This window comes from Cephus cinctus, unplaced genomic scaffold (assembly GCF_000341935.2).
Source record: "Cephus cinctus unplaced genomic scaffold, Ccin1 Ccin1_scaffold0475, whole genome shotgun sequence".
NCBI lineage: Eukaryota > Metazoa > Arthropoda > Insecta > Hymenoptera > Cephidae > Cephus > Cephus cinctus.
In genome coordinates, this window is record NW_014333151.1 from 157497 (window position 1) to 179814 (window position 22318).

Below are 22318 nucleotides of genomic sequence, written 5' to 3' on the forward strand. Positions count from 1 at the left end.
GGGGAAAATAAGAAACATGTCTTTCTAGAGACGCCACAAGTACATCACATATCATGTACGGCATATCAGATGAGCTACTAGTCTTTAAGTAGACTAGCTATAGACGTAGCAGCTATTCTTCCCGCAGCGCCAGATAGTTCTAGGTATGCACCTAAGATCAAGGCATCGTTCGTAGATAATTAACGAGATTTTACGTGGGTATCAATTCTCATTGCGTAGAAATAGTCAATATCTATCATATTTTATAGTGGATACGTGCACGAGCGAATGATGAAATAATAACCATAAACTCTATATATATATATTCCACAAGTGTAGTTAGACGCCTACACGAGTGTAATGTATTCAAATTAAGAATTCGACGTATTAGCAGCTACCCAGGCAACGCAAAACTCCATATGATCTCTTGAAAAACTTTGTTAAAATTCTCTAAAAGAACTCTAAAGGGTATCTTTTGTCTATTCTATCTTGAAATGCTTAAATAAAGACATGTATCGTGTTAAAGTTTCGAAAAACAAAATTATATTGATTGACAAACAAGTTGCAAATAAGGATGATATGCCTTATCAGGCTCACCTCAGTGAAAAAGAGAGATGTACCTGAATGTCTTTTGACAATCATTGGTTATAATGTTGGGTAGAAATACACCAGCCGCAAGTGTAGTGCGTTATGTCATATAATGTTATGTACATGATATTTGCGTGCATAATATATTAAGTAAAATTCAAGGAATTTTTCAGAAAATGTGTCACCGATTAAAATAATTCACTAACCCAGACAAAAGAGCATAGCAGTATTCTTAATATTATCGAGCATGTGCACCAAAATCAACAATATGATAGTAGTTGATAAATCATTTTAACTGGACACCCACGTTCAATCTCGGATAGTTGTTGTTGCAAATGTTTTTGTATCGAACTGCCTGAACGCTTTGAGATGATCGTTACGGCAGTGAAATTATTTCATTTCACTGTATCGCGAGAATATTCAAGTACTAAGATTCTTTGAAACCGTTGTCAGTATTCATCGATGAACGATACTCGTTCATTGCAACTGACTACAATCGAATAAAAATACATACCATTTTCTCTGAGCCTTTTAAGAACTTGTGGCAGTGATTTACGTATATCAATTTCGTAACTTGCACGTCAATAATGGCTTTATCAGTCGAATACTTGACTTTATAATCAATTAAGCAGACTACTGAGACTCTGTGTGCAATACTTCATGTTTATCTGAAATTATATAGTTAATATAGTGCATATTGAATTAGTGCAATAGTGCGTATTGAACAGTTATTAACGCGCGTATTTTGTGACTTGGAAAATTTTAAACAACATAATTCATACTGCGTCTCATTCGTTGTTCGCGATGGGCTAACACTCGTGTAGCACAAAATTAATTTTTGTAAATATCCACCGAAGGTATTTCACCCTCAATTTCCTTATCTTATTTCACATTTTAGGTATATCTAAGACCATCGAAATTTAGAGCTTTCATACTTTTAATATAGCTTGAGTATTCTTTGAAACAATGTTTTGCTGGGCGAGAAAAGGATTGTATATCATTGCCATAAGCTCCTGTCAAGTAAAGAATGCTCATTGTCAGAGATTTCAAAGTCAGTCTCTCTTTCCACATGTGCAATCATTCTTCTTTCATATTTTCTATTTCTCTTCCATCCCCTGTTCTTTACGTAAGACACGTTCCTTGCATTAGAACTACCTATGGAGTATGTTTCATTAACATTCTTATCGTTCGTATTGCTTTTTATCGACAATCGCACTAATTCCACACTCTGCACATATTGTATACGTTCGTTTTTCTTTTCTTACACACTTCGATATACCTACTTGTATATAATATACAGACCGCCTGAAATAAGCGGAAAGATTAAAAAGAAAACATAAAACATAAGACTTGACATTTTTCAAAAGGTAAGTTCATGCCGTATTCGGAGTCTTGTGTGCAATTTTCTTGAATGTTTGAAATACGTTTAGAATAATTATCTAAATATACCAAAAGCCGCAACGAAAAAGAATGTGTATAATTTTAAAAAATCGACGACGTATTCTCGTATAACGAATATCGAAATGAAATAATTAAATGCTTTTTGAACAGCTTTTCAAATATCTTCGCAAACCTAAATCTTTATAATGCTTGCGACATTCGTTGTGGCTTTTACAATTAACGACTTTACAACTAATCGGATTATTTATCTTTATTTCCAGTGAAAGCAATGCAACCAAAGCAAATAGAAACTCGACGTAAACTCGAATCAACACAGTGATATAATTAAGAGACGTACGAGTTGATTTATCACATTTGAGTGATTGTGGATAGTGATTAGTGAACAGAAATATAAGTAAACAAAATAAATCCCGCGAACTGGTGTAAATGTGAGACTGACGAAGATGAACAGGAACGAGGAGAAGAGCGCGAACAAGATAAAAAGTATTTGAGGCAGAAAGAGAAATAAATTAAAGGTTGAAGATATCGGAATCTCTGTCGATCGTCAATGCCGAAAGACTCGAAGATGAGACTAAACTGTTAATTTTCAGTATTTACTGCGTGTGTGTGTGTATATATATATATATATTAATATATATATTAATATATATATATATATATACACACACACGCAGTAAATACTGAAAATTAACAGTTTAGTCTCATCTTCGAGTCTTTCGGCATTGACGATCGACAGAGATTCCGATATCTTCAACCTTTAATTTATTTCTCTTTCTGCCTCAAATACTTTTTATCTTGTTCGCGCTCTTCTCCTCGTTCCTGTTCGGGACAGGGTACCATAAAGCTAAATTCATACATGTTAGCTAATGATATTAAAAAACAAAAACTAACTTTGGGGTGTTTCGCTCATAGTTCTAACCTATCCTAAATTAACGAAAGGTTAACTTAAATCCAACTTAAAGTCCAAGTGTGCAACAATTGAAAAAGTTTTGGAAGTTTGTTGTGGATGCCGCTTTATGGTCCTCACAATAGCCTTTGCGTATGAAAAACTTTCAGGACCGACCTCAAAGTAGACCAAGTTTTCGTAAATATGCAATTCATACGACAGGTAGTCCCTGAAGAACTCTTTAGAGATATTTATATGTATGTATATACGCGCATAATGTATACATACATCCATGCATCCAATACATTTGTACATAATTTAGGACTCTGTGCAAGAATTTTTAAATTTAGATCTTTATTCGTAAGTAAGACAGTCGAAAATTTTCGAATATCCTCCACTGTAAACCATTCGAGCTCATACATCGTCGAACTTTTCCATGAGTAATGCTTTTTTTTCTTGCGCAATCATCTCTACAACGTATATATTGTACATAATGTAATGTAACATAATATAACGTACCGTAACTTGACTTAGCAATTCGAGGCAATGATAAGCGCATGGAAATCGTTTCGAATGGGTGACTGCCTAGCTACCATATGTGTCGTTCATGTACTCTCTTCACCCTTTCATTTCATCTAAACATGCCAATATTACAGCGTCCAGCTCCAATATAAAATTGAACAAGAATCAATGGTAACAAATTGATTTATGGTATGTACAACATTCAAAGAACGCAACGCGACGACCCTTTCCAAAAAATAGAACGCGTCAACCAGGGAAAGAGAAATTAGCCAACACTAAAGAAATATCATTAAGGCTTTAAGGATAAATGTAAACTTCCCGCTTAATAGAGCAAAACAAGACTGTGCGTCTTGTTATCGTATAACATCATTTTCAAATCTATCAATTGCCCCGTTAAATCCTTGTTTTTTTGGAGTTTATTTTTTGCTGAACTTGACACTTTCTTTGAAATTGAATTTATATCGAATCGAATGTCCTTATCATCGAGTATCCTGAACTCTGAAAATATCGGTGTTCCCTCTAAATGAATTTTTGACAAATACACAAGAAAGAAATTTTTACAAGACTCTGATCCACTACCCCATATTTCTTTCATATATTCATGTTTATGCGTAGACTCGGTACGTATATGCACTCACACAAGCACATTCCATACATGCTGAAGAATTAAGGAGGTGGAAGAAGAATTTGTCTCAGTTGAAATATTATTCATTGGGTTTAAATTGTATTATAGTACCTGTTCGTCAAATAAATAATTAAAAATGATATGACGGGAAACGATAAAAGAGTTATGACAATATTAAAGATGTAATTATTTCGAAATCAAGTAACAGCGCTGACAAGTTGTTTGAGCTGTCGTCAGATCACATTGTGTATGGAAGCGTGTACGTTTGTAACCCGATGAAGAATATAAATATGCAAATTGAGCTAAAATTGAAAAAATTATTTGGCAGTAAGCTTGGCAACTAACGTGATGTCCTTTGATTTGGTGAAAGTTAAAATGTCTAAAGACCGATAAAATAAAACTTGTGTAGTATATCTTAAAAGAAATTTCATGACGAAGATGGCGATAGTTTAGTGCGGTTTCTTAAAAGCTTTTCAAATCACGTTATACACGACTAGTAATTCGATTAATTTACCCCGTTCTAACCTCCTTAAGCGCGCTAAGATACAAATAATAATGAAATTACCAAATTTTTTCTTTTTACCAATAATCCCGTTACAGCCTATCCGTAATTCCATTGTAATATAAGAATATGACCGATAAGAAATTTGTTCTGCTTTAATTCTCTTGCAGCCTCGCAACAATTTAGTCTCAACTCAAAACAGTTCAATCTCGTTATTAGAATTTCGTTGCAATTATTATTATGCTAAAAAATGTGCAACGTCATTAATAATTTTTTGTTTATTTAAAAAGATTCAGTTACTCTATTTGCACAAAGATCAATAATTATTTTTTAAATAATTGTTAACTTCGTTCAGACTGCTTCGGGCTGATATAAGCAACGGGTTAAAAAAATATGATTATGAATGAAATTAACCCTTTGCGATCGGTGTCCCCGTAGCGGGGACCTTCGAAAACCTTTAGAGCATTACATAGATAGAAAATTGTTTATTCTTACGTATTATAAGTATTATTAAACACAACAAATCAGTTTCAACAAATTCTGTGTGTTTTAATATCCATATATTGACATTAAGTCCTGTACGGAAAAGTAACTGCGAAACACTAGATTTGCTCCGACCTGCTGGTACTCCCAAAAGCGAAATTTGCCGACCGCAAAGGGTTAAGACGCAACAAATTTCTTGAACCGGACATCAGGAAAAACGTATGATCTGCATTTGATCGAACGATAACGACGCCATTCTGAATTGTCACGTTGTGAGCTTTGTCGTAACGTATTAACGAGTCTCAAGTGTGACTGCGGCCTTACAATTAGTTTTCGCTGCGCCGAGACTGACACAGGTATCTGTCCGATAGTCAGCTAAATCAGATTTCGCGAATTTTTTCGGTCCATGGAAAAATCACATCTTGCTGCTTGCGAATGATACGTTTCATTCGGGTATATTATGAGATCGAGTTTTACTTATGATGAACGGTTAATGTAACTGCTAGTGTCGTTGTAGAATATCAAGTAATAGGGGTACCGGTACTGGAAAATAAAACGCATGTATCGCATCATATCTTATAACATGCTTAAATTGGAATTGAATAAAAAAAAATGCTTTTTTACTTATGAGAAAAGTCGTAGTCTCATTACGAAAGATAATCTCGCGTGGAAAAAGAACGAGATAAACGTAGAGTGAGGAGGGATGAAAATGGAGAGGAGAGATAGTGAAAGAAAGCATAGTAATTATGGGGTATGTGAGAGAGAAAGAGCGTGAGAAAATATGTAAGTATTGTGAAAACTAATTATAAGACGATTTCTAAGTAAAGTTTTGCAAATGTACGTTGCGTCTATCGCGCAGGGAAAAGTGATTAAACACATGACTCTGTAATAGTGGATCCTAATTGATAAATATATGAGAATATTGTATAACACGTTCAATTTGTAATTCGCTAAATACGAGCATTGGCCGTGTCTATCGCGAAATCGAAATTCGAGAACTCTTTTTTTTTCTAGATTTTCTTTTAACTTCCCAACGAAACTCTATAGATAGAGACCCTTAGACATAATGAGATCAGTGGATCCAAAAAATAATAATCGATCGATTCATAAATTATTCATCACAACGTGACCTGGCAATAGAAGGATTTCGCGAGGATCACGCCGTTGCAACATTATTACCACTGGGAGATAATATTATTGCATACGCTCTATAAAGACGTATAATATTGATAATCGTGAAACTGCAAATGGTTTATAACATTAGTAATCTTCGACTTTTCAGGTGCTTCTTCATTCCGCTTGAAAGTCATCGTACAATGATTCTACCGCGTATCTCTGTTGTGTTCACGTTTAACTGAGAAAAGGCGAAAGCAATTCGTCGCTAAATGATCCTCGCAAAGAGAATGTTACCCGATGTTACAATAGAATGGATTAGTAATTTACATTGTTTCGTGTTAAGTCGTTAAAGACACGCGTGAACTTTACTCGTCTGTTTCTTGCTTTACATTAATTTTATAATTAGCCTTCAGCTGCTCCTTCGGTAACATGGTCAACCATCAATTTATCCGTATCGTGTATACATACTTTCGATACGTAAATATGGACAATGTCAAGTTATAAGTTATACTGTTTGTTACTAAAGACACAAGTAACTGTTTGAAATACTTGTGATAGATTATTCGTTCGCTAAATTTATAAAACTTTTGCAGAACTTTACGCCGTACTCTTATACAAATGGGCGTTTTCAGCGGACGACAATTTGAACTTGTTGTCGAACTTGGATTATAGTGAATTACAAACGTGTTCCAAGTCAAACGTTTTTTCACTCGACGGCTGATGCGTGACAGATGTATTAGGATACGTGTATGCAAAGATATGCAGCTTTCGAAAGTGTTTTTACACTTTTTCATTAATCTTGGGTTTCACTATGAGTGAAAACCATTATGTTTCATAGAATGGAATAATAACTTGAAATAACTTGAAACAGTTATAACTCTGTTTCGAAAAGTTCGAATGGTCGTTGCTTGAAAATGCCTTCTGTCGAAAAATATAAGCCGATGACAGCAGTAAAACATCAGGATGCACCACAATGTCATTAGCAACGTCGTGATCCGTTAAAAAATATGTGAAATTCCGTCAGAGTAAATACGTATGTATACTCAGACCAATTAACTAACGAAATGCGATATGTGAAGTTAGCCATAATTTTTTCTCATAAAAACAAATATACGAGTTTCCACCGAATTCCACTGAGCCTTCTTGAAGTCAAAAAAACAGTTTTGTCAAACATTCGAATTGTTTTCGTTTTCGTAATCTAATAATCGCACAGATATATTAGCCTCGCATTTACCAATTTATGGATACAATGATAATTACTTAAATTATTCGAAAGTCGAGGGCCATAATTCCGTACAATTAACATGAACCAGTGTCAATTGTGTCTCATGAATATGGATTCGGGATTAATGAAATATTCCAAAAATAGTGTTATTCTTAACCCAAAGCTACGTCAGCCCACGAACATTGGACTCACAGTCAAACAGAACAACAATACAGGGTTTCAAATCGATTTCGCGAAAGACAGAAGAGCGACACCTTGGTTAAATTTGGCGAAGTTGATATAAATAGCAAATAAAGGTGATAAGCCGAAAACAAGATGAAATAGTGAACGTATGAATGAATAAATCACCGAACGATCGGACGAGTGAATGGAGTACCGAGTAGTAAAGAATAACGAAGAAAAGAGAAAAAAAATTAAGATTCACGTTAAAGAAGAGGAGAAGAGATTGATTTTTACCCTTATCGCGCCAACTTGTATATAGGCATGCTCAATTATAGGGCGGACACACACAATAGATCACATACACATTAATATTAATGGCAAAGAATTAATATCTGACTTTGTACCTATTCAATAATTAATTTTAATTACAATAATATCGTCCTTATTGCAAAGAGTAATGAACGACAAGAGAAGGAAACATGGGAAGGATAATATTGAAAATCGGCGATGATGAAACTGAGAGGGGTTATTCGAGGAGTAGAAAGGGAAGCAGAGGGGGTCGCGGGATATATGTAAACTCTGGATAACCAGTGGGTGCCACTTTCGTAAAATTTTATGAGCCAGTTTAGGATAACAATGAGACAGAATAAGAAGTAAATAATGCCAAAAAATTATTGGTTATGAAATAAAATAAATTTAATTTATAGGGCATGTCCAACGTAGAATAGAAAACCTTATACCTTGTACTGGTGGACCTTACGACCAAGTCAGGTTACCCTTTCGAATTTTCGATTCGACCGAAGTCAACGAAACATCTCAGTCCGACTTTTGCCTTCCGTCATTCGTCTTTGGCATTTTCGTATCTTGAGCTCGGCAGTCGCTTCATTTGTTTTGGCTGCTCTCTTATCTCGTTGATCGAAGCGGATCGTGGATCGCCCGTCGCTCTTACCGATCTATACTTTCATAGCTATTACCAAATAATGCAGCAATACAGCTGTCCACGGCTGCGCTACGATTTAACGATTTAACAACGCAGAGTTTTGACCGAGGGTACACACAATCTCTACCTTACTATTAAATACAAAGTATTACTCGATCTACCACTAGAGATCACAGACACTCGAAGCAAGCTTTATACATTTCCAATTTGTCAATGAATGGAAAGACTGTTTATTTTCTTCAGAATATTAATTACTTCGAAAAATGCGGCGCCGAAGAGGACTTAACCAATACGATTAGGCTCGTTACTGCTATAAGCGCTGCCGGGAATCTCCCGCGATAATTGATGAAAATCTGCGTAACGTAAAGATATAGATAACGAAATTTTAGGGCTCTTTACGTTCAACTCGTGCACCTGCGATAGTTGTTATACGCATAAGACATTCTCACGTAGTTTACGCGATCAGCGATAGACTCAATATTGAGAACGGTTACAGTCATGCGAGGACTTTCCGCGGCAGCCTTATGCGAAACAATTAATATAAAGCGTTAGTGACTGTATCCAGTATAATATACCAGATGAAAGATACCCCCAATGCCAGACATGGCGTGTGACAATAAAGTGATTCAATGATATCGCGTCGCATTTCCATATCGTTCCTCTTTTTATATTTCCAAATTCTTCTGATGCACACGACTCCATTCCCTGTAATTCCTTCACTCCTCCTAACCATTTCAACGAAACTCTCTACAGTGTCTTTGTTACAGACTTTGTTCGCAAAAATAATATATTCGTGTACAAATATGTCGTACCGATCAGATCTATGTACTTATCTATTTAATAAAATGCTTAGTGTATTTTGACACTAATGCAGATAAAATTGCACTCTTGATAATCATTATCACCTTACGTAATTCGTCTGACGTGACTTTAAAGAACATATTAACTTAATTAAGACGAATCTAACAATTGGATATGGATATTTCTGAAAGTACCTTTGATCTCAGTCCATCCATTAATGTGGTTCGGTCATTAAAGAATGGCAAAAATAAGTATGCGAATTTAAAATATTTTACAAGGAAGTCTTAAATACATTAAAATCTTTTATTTTAAGAGAATTTAACGTCTAGTTTTTTAGACTAGTTTTTTAGTATCGGAAGCATATCTTATTTTAAGAATTTCAATAATTGCAAAGTTTAAAGTTTGAAAAACTGAAAATATTACTTTTTGGGTCATTTATACCGTATTAAAATTAAAAAAAGAAAGTAAACTTGACGTCTAGTAAGTTGAAAAAGTTCATGAAAATTTTCCTCTAAGGTATTGTGTTTCCTGTAAACCTTTCGATCAGTTATTTGTGGCATAAACATGTCTCCACTACGTCGGGGTCAGCTGCGTTTGTAACTCGCGCCGAAATAAATATTAGAACGTCAATCTAATGGTAACTTATGTTATGGAACTACTAAATAAAAAAATTGTTTAAAATATATACAATAGTTATGTTTTTGTTTAAAAAAAATGTGAAGCTTATATTGAATCACACGGTATCCGCCGAACTAATGCTGACACCTAAACACGATCTTAAGTCGTTGTCTATATTTTCTTAAGAGATGCGTCTACGGCCTTAAGATCATGCTTCGTCTCAAGCACTAATGGATTTAAACCTAATGTTTTAGATTTAAATTGGTCACTTTTTGTTAACAGTCCTAATCCGTGGAAAAATTGGTAAGATTATGTAGTTCGTAAATGTTTAACTTGAAAGTAATAAAAAAAACACGGATGCTTTTGTAAATCTTTATTACCAACATTTCCTAAAATGTTTTGCTTATTTTTTTTGGAACTTCTATAACAATCAACCAATAACCTACCAATATACCTAAGACAATTTAGGTAAGGACATTTTCGGAGTTTTCCAAAGTGTGTCTATTGGTAACATTATATTGGGTTGGCATGAAAGTAATGAGACACTCTAGAAAACTGTACACATGTCCTTTTTTAAATTAATTATTTTTGACCATATTCTATTGTATATACCCACAGAGCGGAAGTATCTAGAATGTTCTACAACATACTAGTATATGGTCAAAAACAATTAATTTAAAAAAAAGACATGTGTCGAATTTTCTAGAGTGTCTCATTACTTTTATGCCAACCCAATAGTTTCTTTGTAACTAATCACTCAAAATGAACTACCTTAGGTGCTGATATGCACCTTAGGAAAAATTTTAGCAATTTTTAGGTAACAAAAATTTACAAAGTGACCAGTATCTATGTTTTAGCCATGTCAGGAAAACCGAATTCGTTCTTTTACTCATTTCTGGTACACTATGAATTTATAAAATTTGTCAATTATATACGAAAGTGTTAGTTAAAGTATCCCTATAAGAAATCTTAAACAAACCTTCTTAATATTAAATTGTTTAAAAATTGATTTCTGCAAATTAAAATAGCTTTGTCCTATTTCTGACCAATGCCTTCATTTATACCTAATGAATGGAGCCACAAATAAATCAATTTTTTAAACACCTATGGTACTAAGAGGGCCAAGAACGATACATCTACCCTAATACTTTGCTCATCACTTATCTTTATATGGTTGCAAGGAAAGTCTGATATCAGTTGAATCACAAACGAATTATATCTTAATTAATATTATCGATGATTCTTACAGAGTTTTTTGGGTAGTTTAGATAACATTTTCTTAAAATAAAATTACAGCTGATCAAGCAATTGGGCGAATCAAACAGCTCAAATGATTTTATTTTATTCAATGGTTGTTTCAATTGACATCAGTCTCCCCTACTAAAGGCGTTTTCACGCGAGGGATAGTTCGACCTTTTTCTCGAATTAGAGTTATAATCCGTATTTTGGGTTAGACATTTTTTATTAAAGTATAATATCTTATATGTTATATTTTATGATCTTTTTACGTTGTAATGCTGCGCAATAGCGTCATTTCGGCAGCGAACAAGCGTGCTAAGAAATTATGGTTAGAAAAAGAATATATACAGGGTGTTCGTTATGAAATGCACTGTAGTAACACCGTTACATTCTTTTTCAAATTCTAATGAATATGTGTATTTTCATTTTTTATTTCATATATCATAACTTCGAGATAATCAAGGTTGAAGTTGCAGTAATGCGACCAATCAGAACGTGTTTAAACGGAGCGTAGATGACGTCGCGAGCCAGCCCGCAAGGTCTGCTTACAGGAGGCCAATAACACTAAGATTATCGTCGTAGTGTCCCTGTTTATCTGCATGTAATTGAGTAAGATACAAGAGACGATAATCTTAGTGTTATTGGCCTCCTGTAAGCAGACCTTGCGGGCTGGCTCGCGACGTCATCTACGCTCCGTTTAAACACGTTCTGATTGGTCGCATTACTGCAACTTCAACCTTGATTATCTCGAAGTTATGATATATGAAATAAAAAATGAAAATACACATATTCATTAGAATTTGAAAAAGAATGTAACGGTGTTACTACAGTGCATTTCATAACGAACACCCTGTATATATTCTTTTTCTAACCATAATTTCTTAGCACGCTTGTTCGCTGCCGAAATGACGCTATTGCGCAGCATTACAACGTAAAAAGATCATAAAATATAACATATAAGATATTATACTTTAATAAAAAATGTCTAACCCAAAATACGGATTATAACTCTAATTCGAGAAAAAGGTCGAACTATCCCTCGCGTGAAAACGCCTTTAGTAGGGGAGACTGATGTCAATTGAAACAACCATTGAATAAAATAAAATCATTTGAGCTGTTTGATTCGCCCAATTGCTTGATCAGCTGTAATTTTATTTTAAGAAAATGTTATCTAAACTACCCAAAAAACTCTGTAAGAATCATCGATAATATTAATTAAGATATAATTCGTTTGTGATTCAACTGATATCAGACTTTCCTTGCAACCATATAAAGATAAGTGATGAGCAAAGTATTAGGGTAGATGTATCGTTCTTGGCCCTCTTAGTACCATAGGTGTTTAAAAAATTGATTTATTTGTGGCTCCATTCATTAGGTATAAATGAAGGCATTGGTCAGAAATAGGACAAAGCTATTTTAATTTGCAGAAATCAATTTTTAAACAATTTAATATTAAGAAGGTTTGTTTAAGATTTCTTATAGGGATACTTTAACTAACACTTTCGTATATAATTGACAAATTTTATAAATTCATAGTGTACCAGAAATGAGTAAAAGAACGAATTCGGTTTTCCTGACATGGCTAAAACATAGATACTGGTCACTTTGTAAATTTTTGTTACCTAAAAATTGCTAAAATTTTTCCTAAGGTGCATATCAGCACCTAAGGTAGTTCATTTTGAGTGATTAGTTACAAAGAAACTATTGGGTTGGCATAAAAGTAATGAGACACTCTAGAAAATTCGACACATGTCTTTTTTTTAAATTAATTGTTTTTGACCATATACTAGTATGTTGTAGAACATTCTAGATACTTCCGCTCTGTGGGTATATACAATAGAATATGGTCAAAAATAATTAATTTAAAAAAGGACATGTGTACAGTTTTCTAGAGTGTCTCATTACTTTCATGCCAACCCAATATAATGTTACCAATAGACACACTTTGGAAAACTCCGAAAATGTCCTTACCTAAATTGTCTTAGGTATATTGGCTAAGGTAAGACAAATTATTGCAGAAAAGGAAAAAAATTACATGTAGCGTGATACACATACCCTACGGACAATAAAGCTACTTCAACTGTAATAGAAGATGAGTTTATAAAACTACAAGATAAGTATACACCATAATATGGACATAATCTCATGAAAATGCCTTTTCAACTCCCCATTTATAACTCGATTGAGAGCGACGGTCGGGATGTGCAGTCAGATATATCAATGATGGAAAACGATAATAGTTTCCTTCCCTGCTGTGATGATATAGAAAATCACTTTAAAATAGAGAATGGGGCAATTTTACATGATTGATATGAAAAGTATTGGGTTGGCATGAAAGTAATGGGACATTCTAAAAAACTCGATACATATCCTTTTTTAAATTAATTGTTTTTGACCATTTTCTAGTATGGTGTAGAACATTCCTAGATACTCCCGCTTTGTGGGTATATACAATAGAATATGGTTAAAAAAATTAATTTAAAAAAGGGCATGTGTACAGTTTTCTAGAGTGTCTCATTACTTTCATGCCAATCCAATAAAAATTTTACTTATATGTATTGTGACGTGGTGGAACGCACTCGTCCTGTTCTCGGCGGGACATACGCGGAAACGCATAAAATGGCATATAGCCACATGAGTCCCGGCAGGATCCACCGAACGCAAGGACCTTATCTTTTATTTGATAATTATTTTTGAATTCACTATTCTTTTCTTTTGCCTTACTTTGTGTACCTTGCCGGCCTTCGAGCATGGACACTCGCTCGCCAAATGCCAAGAAGACGCGTCAGCTGAGGAGCAACGGTGACAAGGAACCTGAGACTCGCTAGAAGGCAACACCAGTGAACGACTGAGAACCCCTTCACTGGCCCAGGAGGTCCGCGCAACAAGGGACCCGTCGGCTAGACGTATGTACGACCATGGTCTGACCCTTTGCTAACAGATAGGATAATCCTCACATAAAAATTATTTCAGCACCAGTATCTAAGATGAAACGAGTTTGCTTCTCTTTTAAATTTTACCTCCAGAGTTTTAGTTTAAAATAAAGGCAGTGTGTATCGACTTTCGATCAGAGCAGATCGCACTTGATATATAGGTTTCTATCCTAACATTCTTATTTCGTAACACCTCTGATAAGTTAGCCAGACACTTAACTTTTTTAATTTTTTTTTCTGTACAAATCGTTTGGTGGTTATTTGGTGATGATTGGTAGTCCAATTTAAAAAGTTTGGTAGTCAATAGTTTTTCTGGAATATTAAAAACAAATTTTAGCGAGAACTTAGCCAGATATATTTTATTTATTGACCGATTTTCTTCGATAAGGGAGTAAATCGATGCCAAAACCTTTGGTGGTTACGAATAACTTAAGTTCAAAATTTTGGTAGTCATTGGTTCTGCCAAAAACCTTAAAAAAACTGTAAGTACAATAGTGGTGGGGGTAGGTTACACAATGGCAATGACTAATGACTACCAAAACTTTTAACTAAGTTATTCGTAACCACCAAGGGATTTCGCATCGATTTACCCCTTTGTCGAACAACATCGATTAATAAATGAAATATATCCAGCTAAAGCCCTTCACACACAAAATAACATAACGACGTAAGACGTAAGTCCCCTCCAAGGGGCAGTACTAGATTCTGATGGTTGGTTTCTGTTATTTTATTAGTGGATAAAAGAACAAGAGACGATTTTCAATGGAGAAAATATTTATTTATTAGTGTAGGAAAGAAAACTAAAAACTTGTAAGTCTCATCGCAGCGAGAGCTCAGCGGATACTAAACTAGTCGTCAAAAATGGCGCGTGGGCCAGCGGGCCTTAAAAAGAGATAGAGGACGCAGAAGCTCACACATTGTAGCTGTCGGGAAACGTGCAGTGAATCGTACATGTAATATTACAAAAACTAAAAACACTCTTGTGTATTTTCTTTTTCAGCGCTCGCGTCCGTAATCGGGCGAACATCGTGCAGAGTCGGGTAAATGTGTAAAGCCATTGATTCCCGCTCCTGCGCTGCAATGACGCTAGGTTTGTTCGTTTTCTATCTAGTGCACCGAAATAGCAGTTATTGCAGCACAGGAGAGAAGTCTTTTGTCATTACAACGCGGCAGCAGCAGCGCCGGAGAGGAGCAATGTAGGAGAAGGAGAGTGTAAGAGGGGAGAAGGAGAATGGAGAAGGAGAAAGGATCGCCCGATACGGCCGCTCGCGCAGAAAAATTATTAACGTAACTTGAGCGAAACTCTCGCTTGTTTTCGCCTGAGCGTCTACGATACACACTGCGGCGAAAAGAAGCGAGGTTCGCTCAAGATACGTAAATAACTATTATACTCAACACTCAATTGCTTCTTTATATGGTATATTAGTTAAAGTTTCACTATGTTTAAAAAGCTCTATTTTTGTTTGCGGGTCGAGCGGTATGTGAACTACATGAGCATTTTGCATGTTAAATCTTTGAATAACCTTTTTGGCGTATCGTTCGTGAGTAATAAATAAATGTCCGTCAGGCGTATGCGCGATCTCTATTCCTAAAAATACATTTAAATCACAAACGGTAATTTTTAAATGAGCTCGTAAGTATTTTATCAAACTATTGACTTTTTCCACATTTTTACATGCGGCTACGCCGTCGTCAACGTATATAGCTAAAACTATTTTATCCTCAAAATCTTTGTTCATGAATAAGTAGTATAATAGGGCCGGTTTTGGATACAGATTCCTGCACCGATATATACCGACACTCTAGAACCTTTGAAGGTGGGTGTCCGTACTAAGTTGGCAACGCGTGCGCCCACAATTTCCGGAAGTGACGTCATCAAGATCCCTCCTAAGAATTTTCGCTCGATTCCGGGAATTTTGCGTCACATTCCGGGAATTTTGCGCTTGATTCTAGGAATTACACACGATTGAGAACCTTCTAGAACCTTCTAGAAGGTTCGACGGTTCGTGTCCGTGCTAAGTCGCTGAGGATCGCTCCCAGAGCCGACGGTCCTCTCGCGTGACGTTTTGATGGAGCCCAGGAATTACACACGATCGAGAACCTTCTAGAACATTCTAGAACATTCGGCGTCACATTCTGGGAATTTCGCGCTTGATTCTAGGAATCGCATACGATCGAGCACCTTGTAGAACATTCTAGAAGCTTCTAGAACCTTCTAGAACCTTCCAGAAGCTTCGACGGTTCATGTCCGTGCTAAGTCGCTGAGAATCGCTCCCAGAGCCGACGGTCCTCTCGCGCGACGTTTTGATGGAGCCCCTTGCCCCCCACCGCGGGGAGCCTTCTAGAAGCTTCGATGGACCCCCTTCCTCGCACCCGATCTGTGTAGATTTCAAACGGCAGCCTTCGGCCGTTTTGACCTCGAACTTTATTTCGCAGAATTGCGCATTGAGGATGCAGCAGCAGCAGCAGCATCGATTCCAGGAAATTGGTCAGCCATTCGATTCCAGGAAGCCTCCGTGCAGGTTTCGAACGGCAGCCCCCCACCCCGAAGCTTTTGATGACTCCCCCGACCCCCCATGCAAACTTCAGGCGGCAGCCGAACACTGTTTTGACCTTGTTATTCAGAGTATCGAATTACTCGCAGAAGATAAGCGATCCTTTGTGCACTTCGAAAACTTTTTGATGTAGAGTTCGAGCTCAAAGTGCGCAATTCGGGTAGGTGTCTTATCGCTCGAATCGATGCAAAACAATACCAGGAAAACCTTGGAAGCCTCGTGCAGGTTCGTGCACGTTTTTCGCAAGCGCGGCGGTTGGGTTAAAGTCATTCTAGAAAAATCCATGTATCGGTTATTCAAATGCGCAATACCGAACGTTATGTCGCAAAGTCGTGCATCGAGAACGCAGTCCCTCATCCTCCGAGGTGTCAAATTACTCGTAGGAGATACGTAAGCGCGCGACACAACTTCGTAGGAGAAGGGCTAAAGTTCATCCGAATGTTCTAAAACGTAAGTCGCTCCGTTTGGAAGATGCATCGACCTTGACATTGATTCCAGGAATCTCTGTCGGCGATTCAATTTCTAGAAATTTCCGAAACCTCCCATCCCCATTTTAACCCTTAAGAGTTTCCTATAAAAGGAGGAGCTGAACGTGCCTTCATTAGTCTGCTGTGACAATTCAACCGATATTAAATAAGAGGAAACAACGCGAACTCAGAGTTCGAATACAGTTATTATTAAAGAACATCGCGAAAGTGAAACATTTGATCGAAGCTAAAAGAAATTATAACAGCCTTCTACGAAATCTAAAAAAACTTCATCTACAATAAAAAATGGATTTCTCAACAATTAACAAACTCGGTCGTTTGGATGACTATCTTCCGACAAAGAAATTGGCTGAGTTGGAACTCCAGAAAGAATACAAAATCACCAGAATAAGAAAAGTTCAATCCAAATATGGAACGAGACTGATCCTCAATGTAGAAGACAGCTTTCCGACGTTTCTACCTGCAAGGATGGCTAAAGCTTTGAATGACGACGAGGATCTATTGAAGAAAATGATTCAAGCCTGTGAGGAGAATCAAGTCCTCATGCGTTATCTCGGCGGACGGTACTACGTGCTTCAACTACTATGTATACGTGTTAAATAAATATACATCTTATTATATCTTATGTCTTTATTCATAATCAAAAAATATACATTCCGACAACCAGTTCCTTAAAAATTTCACATTTTCAGTTGAGCAATTAAAATGTGGAACATGGTGACTCGTACATCGAGTAAGCGAGTTTTTGCGCAATTTTTACAACGAAGGTCATCCCAGATCTCCTAGATCCACGATGTGCTCGGATCGTCCAATGAATGCTCCCAACCAAACTTTCTTCTCCAATCCTTTTAGGTAGATCTTGGATGCATTTTATAAGATGACTCGAAGAATGTTTCTAGCTTGATTGTAAGCAATGTCTCCAGCGCTCCAGGATATACCATGAAAATTGCGCTCCAACCATAAATTTATACTTTTGTTTGAGATTTTAGGCTTTCGCGGCGAATATTGTCATTAGTAATCATGGTTTCCGGATGGAAGCCGCGTCTGTGTTCAGCTTCGTGCCGACGTTTCGCAAACGTTTCAGTCTGCATCTTCAGGGCTAGGTGACTCCGATACTGAAGCTGCCTGTTGTCAGGAAGTCTTAATATACCTATGGTTGCTCATGCGGATCAGTGCTTCAGCCAATCATAAGTTGTTTTTAGTTGATCAGCTGATCAATTAAAAATCCGGGAGAACGGTGTGCCAAATGGGGTTTACTTGATATCCTCGATCCCTATTTAGGTTATCTGGGTCTTTTAATATCTCTAAACCTTCGTGATATTTTCGGGCGAAGTAACCTGTAGAACTAGCTAGCATTTCTGTCTTTTCATAATCCATTGAATGTCCAGTGTCCACCCAATGTTCTGCCAAGGCAGATTGATAAAAAATTACCGTATTTGGTACACCGTTGATGTTCTTTGACCCGTGTACTGATCTTCCTCCCGGTTTCGCCTATGTACACTTTTCCACAGGAGCAAGGGATTTTGTATACTCCTGAGGCACTCAGTGGTGGTCTACGGTCTTTCGTACTGGGAATTATTTGTCCAATCTTCTTCGGGGGTTTGAAGATTGTACGGATGTTATGTTTCCGTAGCACCTTGCTGATCCGGTCTGTTGTACCTTGGAGATACGGTAGAGCTACGATTTCCCGTCGCTCGGTTGGTTCATTAGAAGATGGGGATGGATTTTTATTTTGTAGCTTACATAATACATGGTTAATTTGTTGGCTGTAGTATCCATTCCTACCAAGGGCTTCGTTAAGATGTTTGATTTCTGTATCTAAGTGTTGTGGTTGAGAAATGGTTAGAGCCTGGTACATAAGGGAGGCTGATGACAGAGTTTTTCTGAGAAGGGTGGTGATGTGAGAGTGAAGCCCAATAAGCGGCCTATGGAATCATTAGGTCGAAAGTCGAGATCACGGTTGCACTTAATTTCGCTGCACAACGTATTATTGTTAGGTTTAATGTAAATGACGATGCTCTTGTCCGTCAACGCGCTATGCACGTAGTTTTCGATATCTTCGATCTCGTAGCAACCAGTAGGTATAGTGGTAACTTCATTCCCCACGTAGCGCTCAGAGAATTGAAGGTCAGGAACTCGATGAGTCCCAGAGCGTAATTTTTGTACGGGGAAAGCTCGATAGGCAAAGGTGTTGCCCACATACCGGTACCATACCGATGGTTTTAGGGGGGATGAAAGTAGAAGTTTGTTTTCGAAATGTTTCATGAAAATATTGGCTATAATGGGCGAGATGGGGGATCCCATTGCTGCCCCAGATATTTGTTCATAGAACTCACCTTGGTTTCTGGGGCAGCAATGGGATCCCCCATATTGCCCATTATAGCCAATATTTTCATGAAACATTTCGAAAACAAACTTCTACTTTCATCCCCCCTAAAACCATCGGTATGGTACCGGTATGTGGGCAACACCTTTGTCATCTGGAAACACGGGAAAAACACTTTGCCTCAGTTCCTAGAATACATAATCTCAATACACCCAAATATAAGGTTTACCATGGAAATTGAGAAACGGGGAGACCTCCCCTTCTTAGACGTTTTAGTCCATCGAAATGAAGATGGAAGCCTAGGCCATCAGGTGTATCGCAAACCTACCCATACTGATAGATACCTCCATGCCTTCTCACATCACCACCCTTCTCAGAAAAACTCTGTCATCAGCCTCCCTTATGTACCAGGCTCTAACCATTTCTCAACCACAACACTTAGATACAGAAATCAAACATCTTAACGAAGCCCTTGGTAGGAATGGATACTACAGCCAACAAATTAACCATGTATTATGTAAGCTACAAAATAAAAATCCATCCGATCGGCGTTGTTGTTTCGATCGATCTCTATAGCATTCATTTCGTAGCGAATCTCCTCGAAGAGATAGCATATGGCATTGTCGACCAGAGTCGTGCTCGAGGTCGCTGTGGACCCATCTTCCTTGACCAACTTTCCATACACGTGCAGCGAACTTTTGCTCGGTAATAAGCATAGGTCTTGATGTTAAACGGAGATTCGAACCTCGTCGCTGTTGTCGAAATTTGTTCATAGAACTCACCTTGGTTTCTGGGGCAGCAATGGGATCCCCCATATTGCCCATTATAGCCAATATTTTCATGAAACATTTCGAAAACAAACTTCTACTTTCATCCCCCCTAAAACCATCGGTATGGTACCGGTATGTGGGCGACACCTTTTTCATCTGGAAACACGGGAAAAACACTTTGCCTCAGTTCCTAGAATACATAATCTCAATACACCCAAATATAAGGTTTACCATGGAAATTGAGAAACGGGGAGACCTCCCCTTCTTAGACGTTTTAGTCCATCGAAATGAAGATGGAAGCCTAGGCCATCAGGTGTATCGCAAACCTACCCATACTGATAGATACCTCCATGCCTTCTCACATCACCACCCTTCTCAGAAAAACTCTGTCATCAGCCTCCCTTATGTACCAGGCTCTAACCATTTCTCAACCACAACACTTAGATACAGAAATCAAACATCTTAACGAAGCCCTTGGTAGGAATGGATACTACAGCCAACAAATTAACCATGTATTATGTAAGCTACAAAATAAAAATCCATCCGATCGGCGTTGTTGTTTCGATCGATCTCTATAGCATTCATTTCGTAGCGAATCTCCTCGAAGAGATAGCATATGGCATTGTCGACCAGAGTCGTGCTCGAGGTCGCTGTGGACCCATCTTCCTTGACCAACTTTCCATACACGTGCAGCGAACTTTTGCTCGGTAATAAGCATAGGTCTTGATGTTAAACGGAGATTCGAACCTCGTCGCTGTTGTCGAACGTTGACGAGGCGTAAGGTTGATCCGCATACGCTCCAGCGGCGCTGAGACCCGCAAACACAGGAACGAGAAACGGCAGGAAGCCTTCGACTTTGGATGGCACTGGTAGAACCCGCGGTGTGCGGACGTTACGCTTTCCACCCGCTCGTTTGACGGTAGCTTGTGCGCCCTTGAGAGCGGATCTGATAGCTACTCCTGCATCGTTGCTAGGAATCATCGATCGTTTGGCTTCCTCGATGACTTTCCTCAGCGTTACAGTCTTTGGCTTCTTCTTGAGTCCCATACCGAGTTTCGACTTGGCACCCATTACGTTCGCTACGGACCAGGCCGCCGCCTTCTCGGCGACACTCGCGTCTTTATCGAAAACGCGCTTCCAAGCCTTGTCAGCGAGTACCCTGTCCGCCGCCACTCTGTGTTCGAGACTCTCTCGATTCTTCGAGTAAGCGGTGTCGTGCTCTGTTCCAGTATGGAGGAGGTGCCTGGTAAAGTCAACGTGAATGAATCCTCCATGATTACAAACGCTCGACTGACCTTGTGAAATTACATAGCAAGATTATATAGACGATACTTGTTTTTACGATTTAATTGTCCGCATAGGAACTTTAAACACAAGTGTACACATGCAAAAGTATCGTACTCCTGATATCGCTCGTAATTTTACTTCACACTACCAACACCGAGATATCCGATAAGATCTAGCGGCGGTCGAAGATTGCCCAAACTGTCGAAATAAACGACTCCATCGTTCAGCTTCTTGTAAGCGACCCAATGTGTTCCTGGACCATCTTCGTCGTCGAGATTGACGATTGCCGACTCGTACTTGTACGGCCCATCCAATACTCCACGAAAATGTGGAATCTTCATGATCTTGGCGTAGTAGATCCGCATCGGACAACGCTCGGCGTAGTAGTTTCATTTCAAATTTTTTGATTTCAGATGAAGGCCTAGTCCTTTTTTGTAGGGTTTCAAGTACAGTCCTTTGCCTAACGCGATGGCTTTCATCGTCTCGTTGTGCCTCTGACTTTCCTTCAGTTGTTCCTTGTTTGCATTCGCATCGTTCACGGCTTTGGCTATACCTGCAGCACCGCCGGACAACGCTCCAGCGGCGCTGAGACCCGCAAACACAGGAACGAGAAACGGCAGGAAGCCTTCGACTTTGGATGGCACTGGTAGAACCCGCGGTGTGCGGACGTTACGCTTTCCACCCGCTCGTTTGACGGTAGCTTGTGCGCCCTTGAGAGCGGATCTGATAGCTACTCCTGCATCGTTGCTAGGAATCATCGATCGTTTGGCTTCCTCGATGACTTTCCTCAGCGTTACAGTCTTTGGCTTCTTCTTGAGTCCCATACCGAGTTTCGACTTGGCACCCATTACGTTCGCTACGGACCAGGCCGC

At 38.0% G+C, this 22318-nt stretch overlaps 1 protein-coding gene across 2 annotated transcripts in view; it reads left to right on the forward strand.

The window, feature by feature from the left end:
* The window catches only part of LOC107268132 (regulating synaptic membrane exocytosis protein 2), a 100235-nt gene extending 97448 nt beyond the window's left edge, over window positions 1-2787 (forward strand). For both annotated transcript variants that reach the window (XR_003059804.1, XM_025085409.1), the window contains one exon: window positions 2229-2787. Coding sequence is in view for 1 of the 2 variants with exons in the window: in XM_025085409.1 (XP_024941177.1) it covers window positions 2229-2231 (3 nt within the window). In the remaining variant the exon portion in view is untranslated. The remainder of the gene's footprint in view (window positions 1-2228) is intronic.
* Window positions 2788-22318: the final 19531 nt, after the last annotated feature.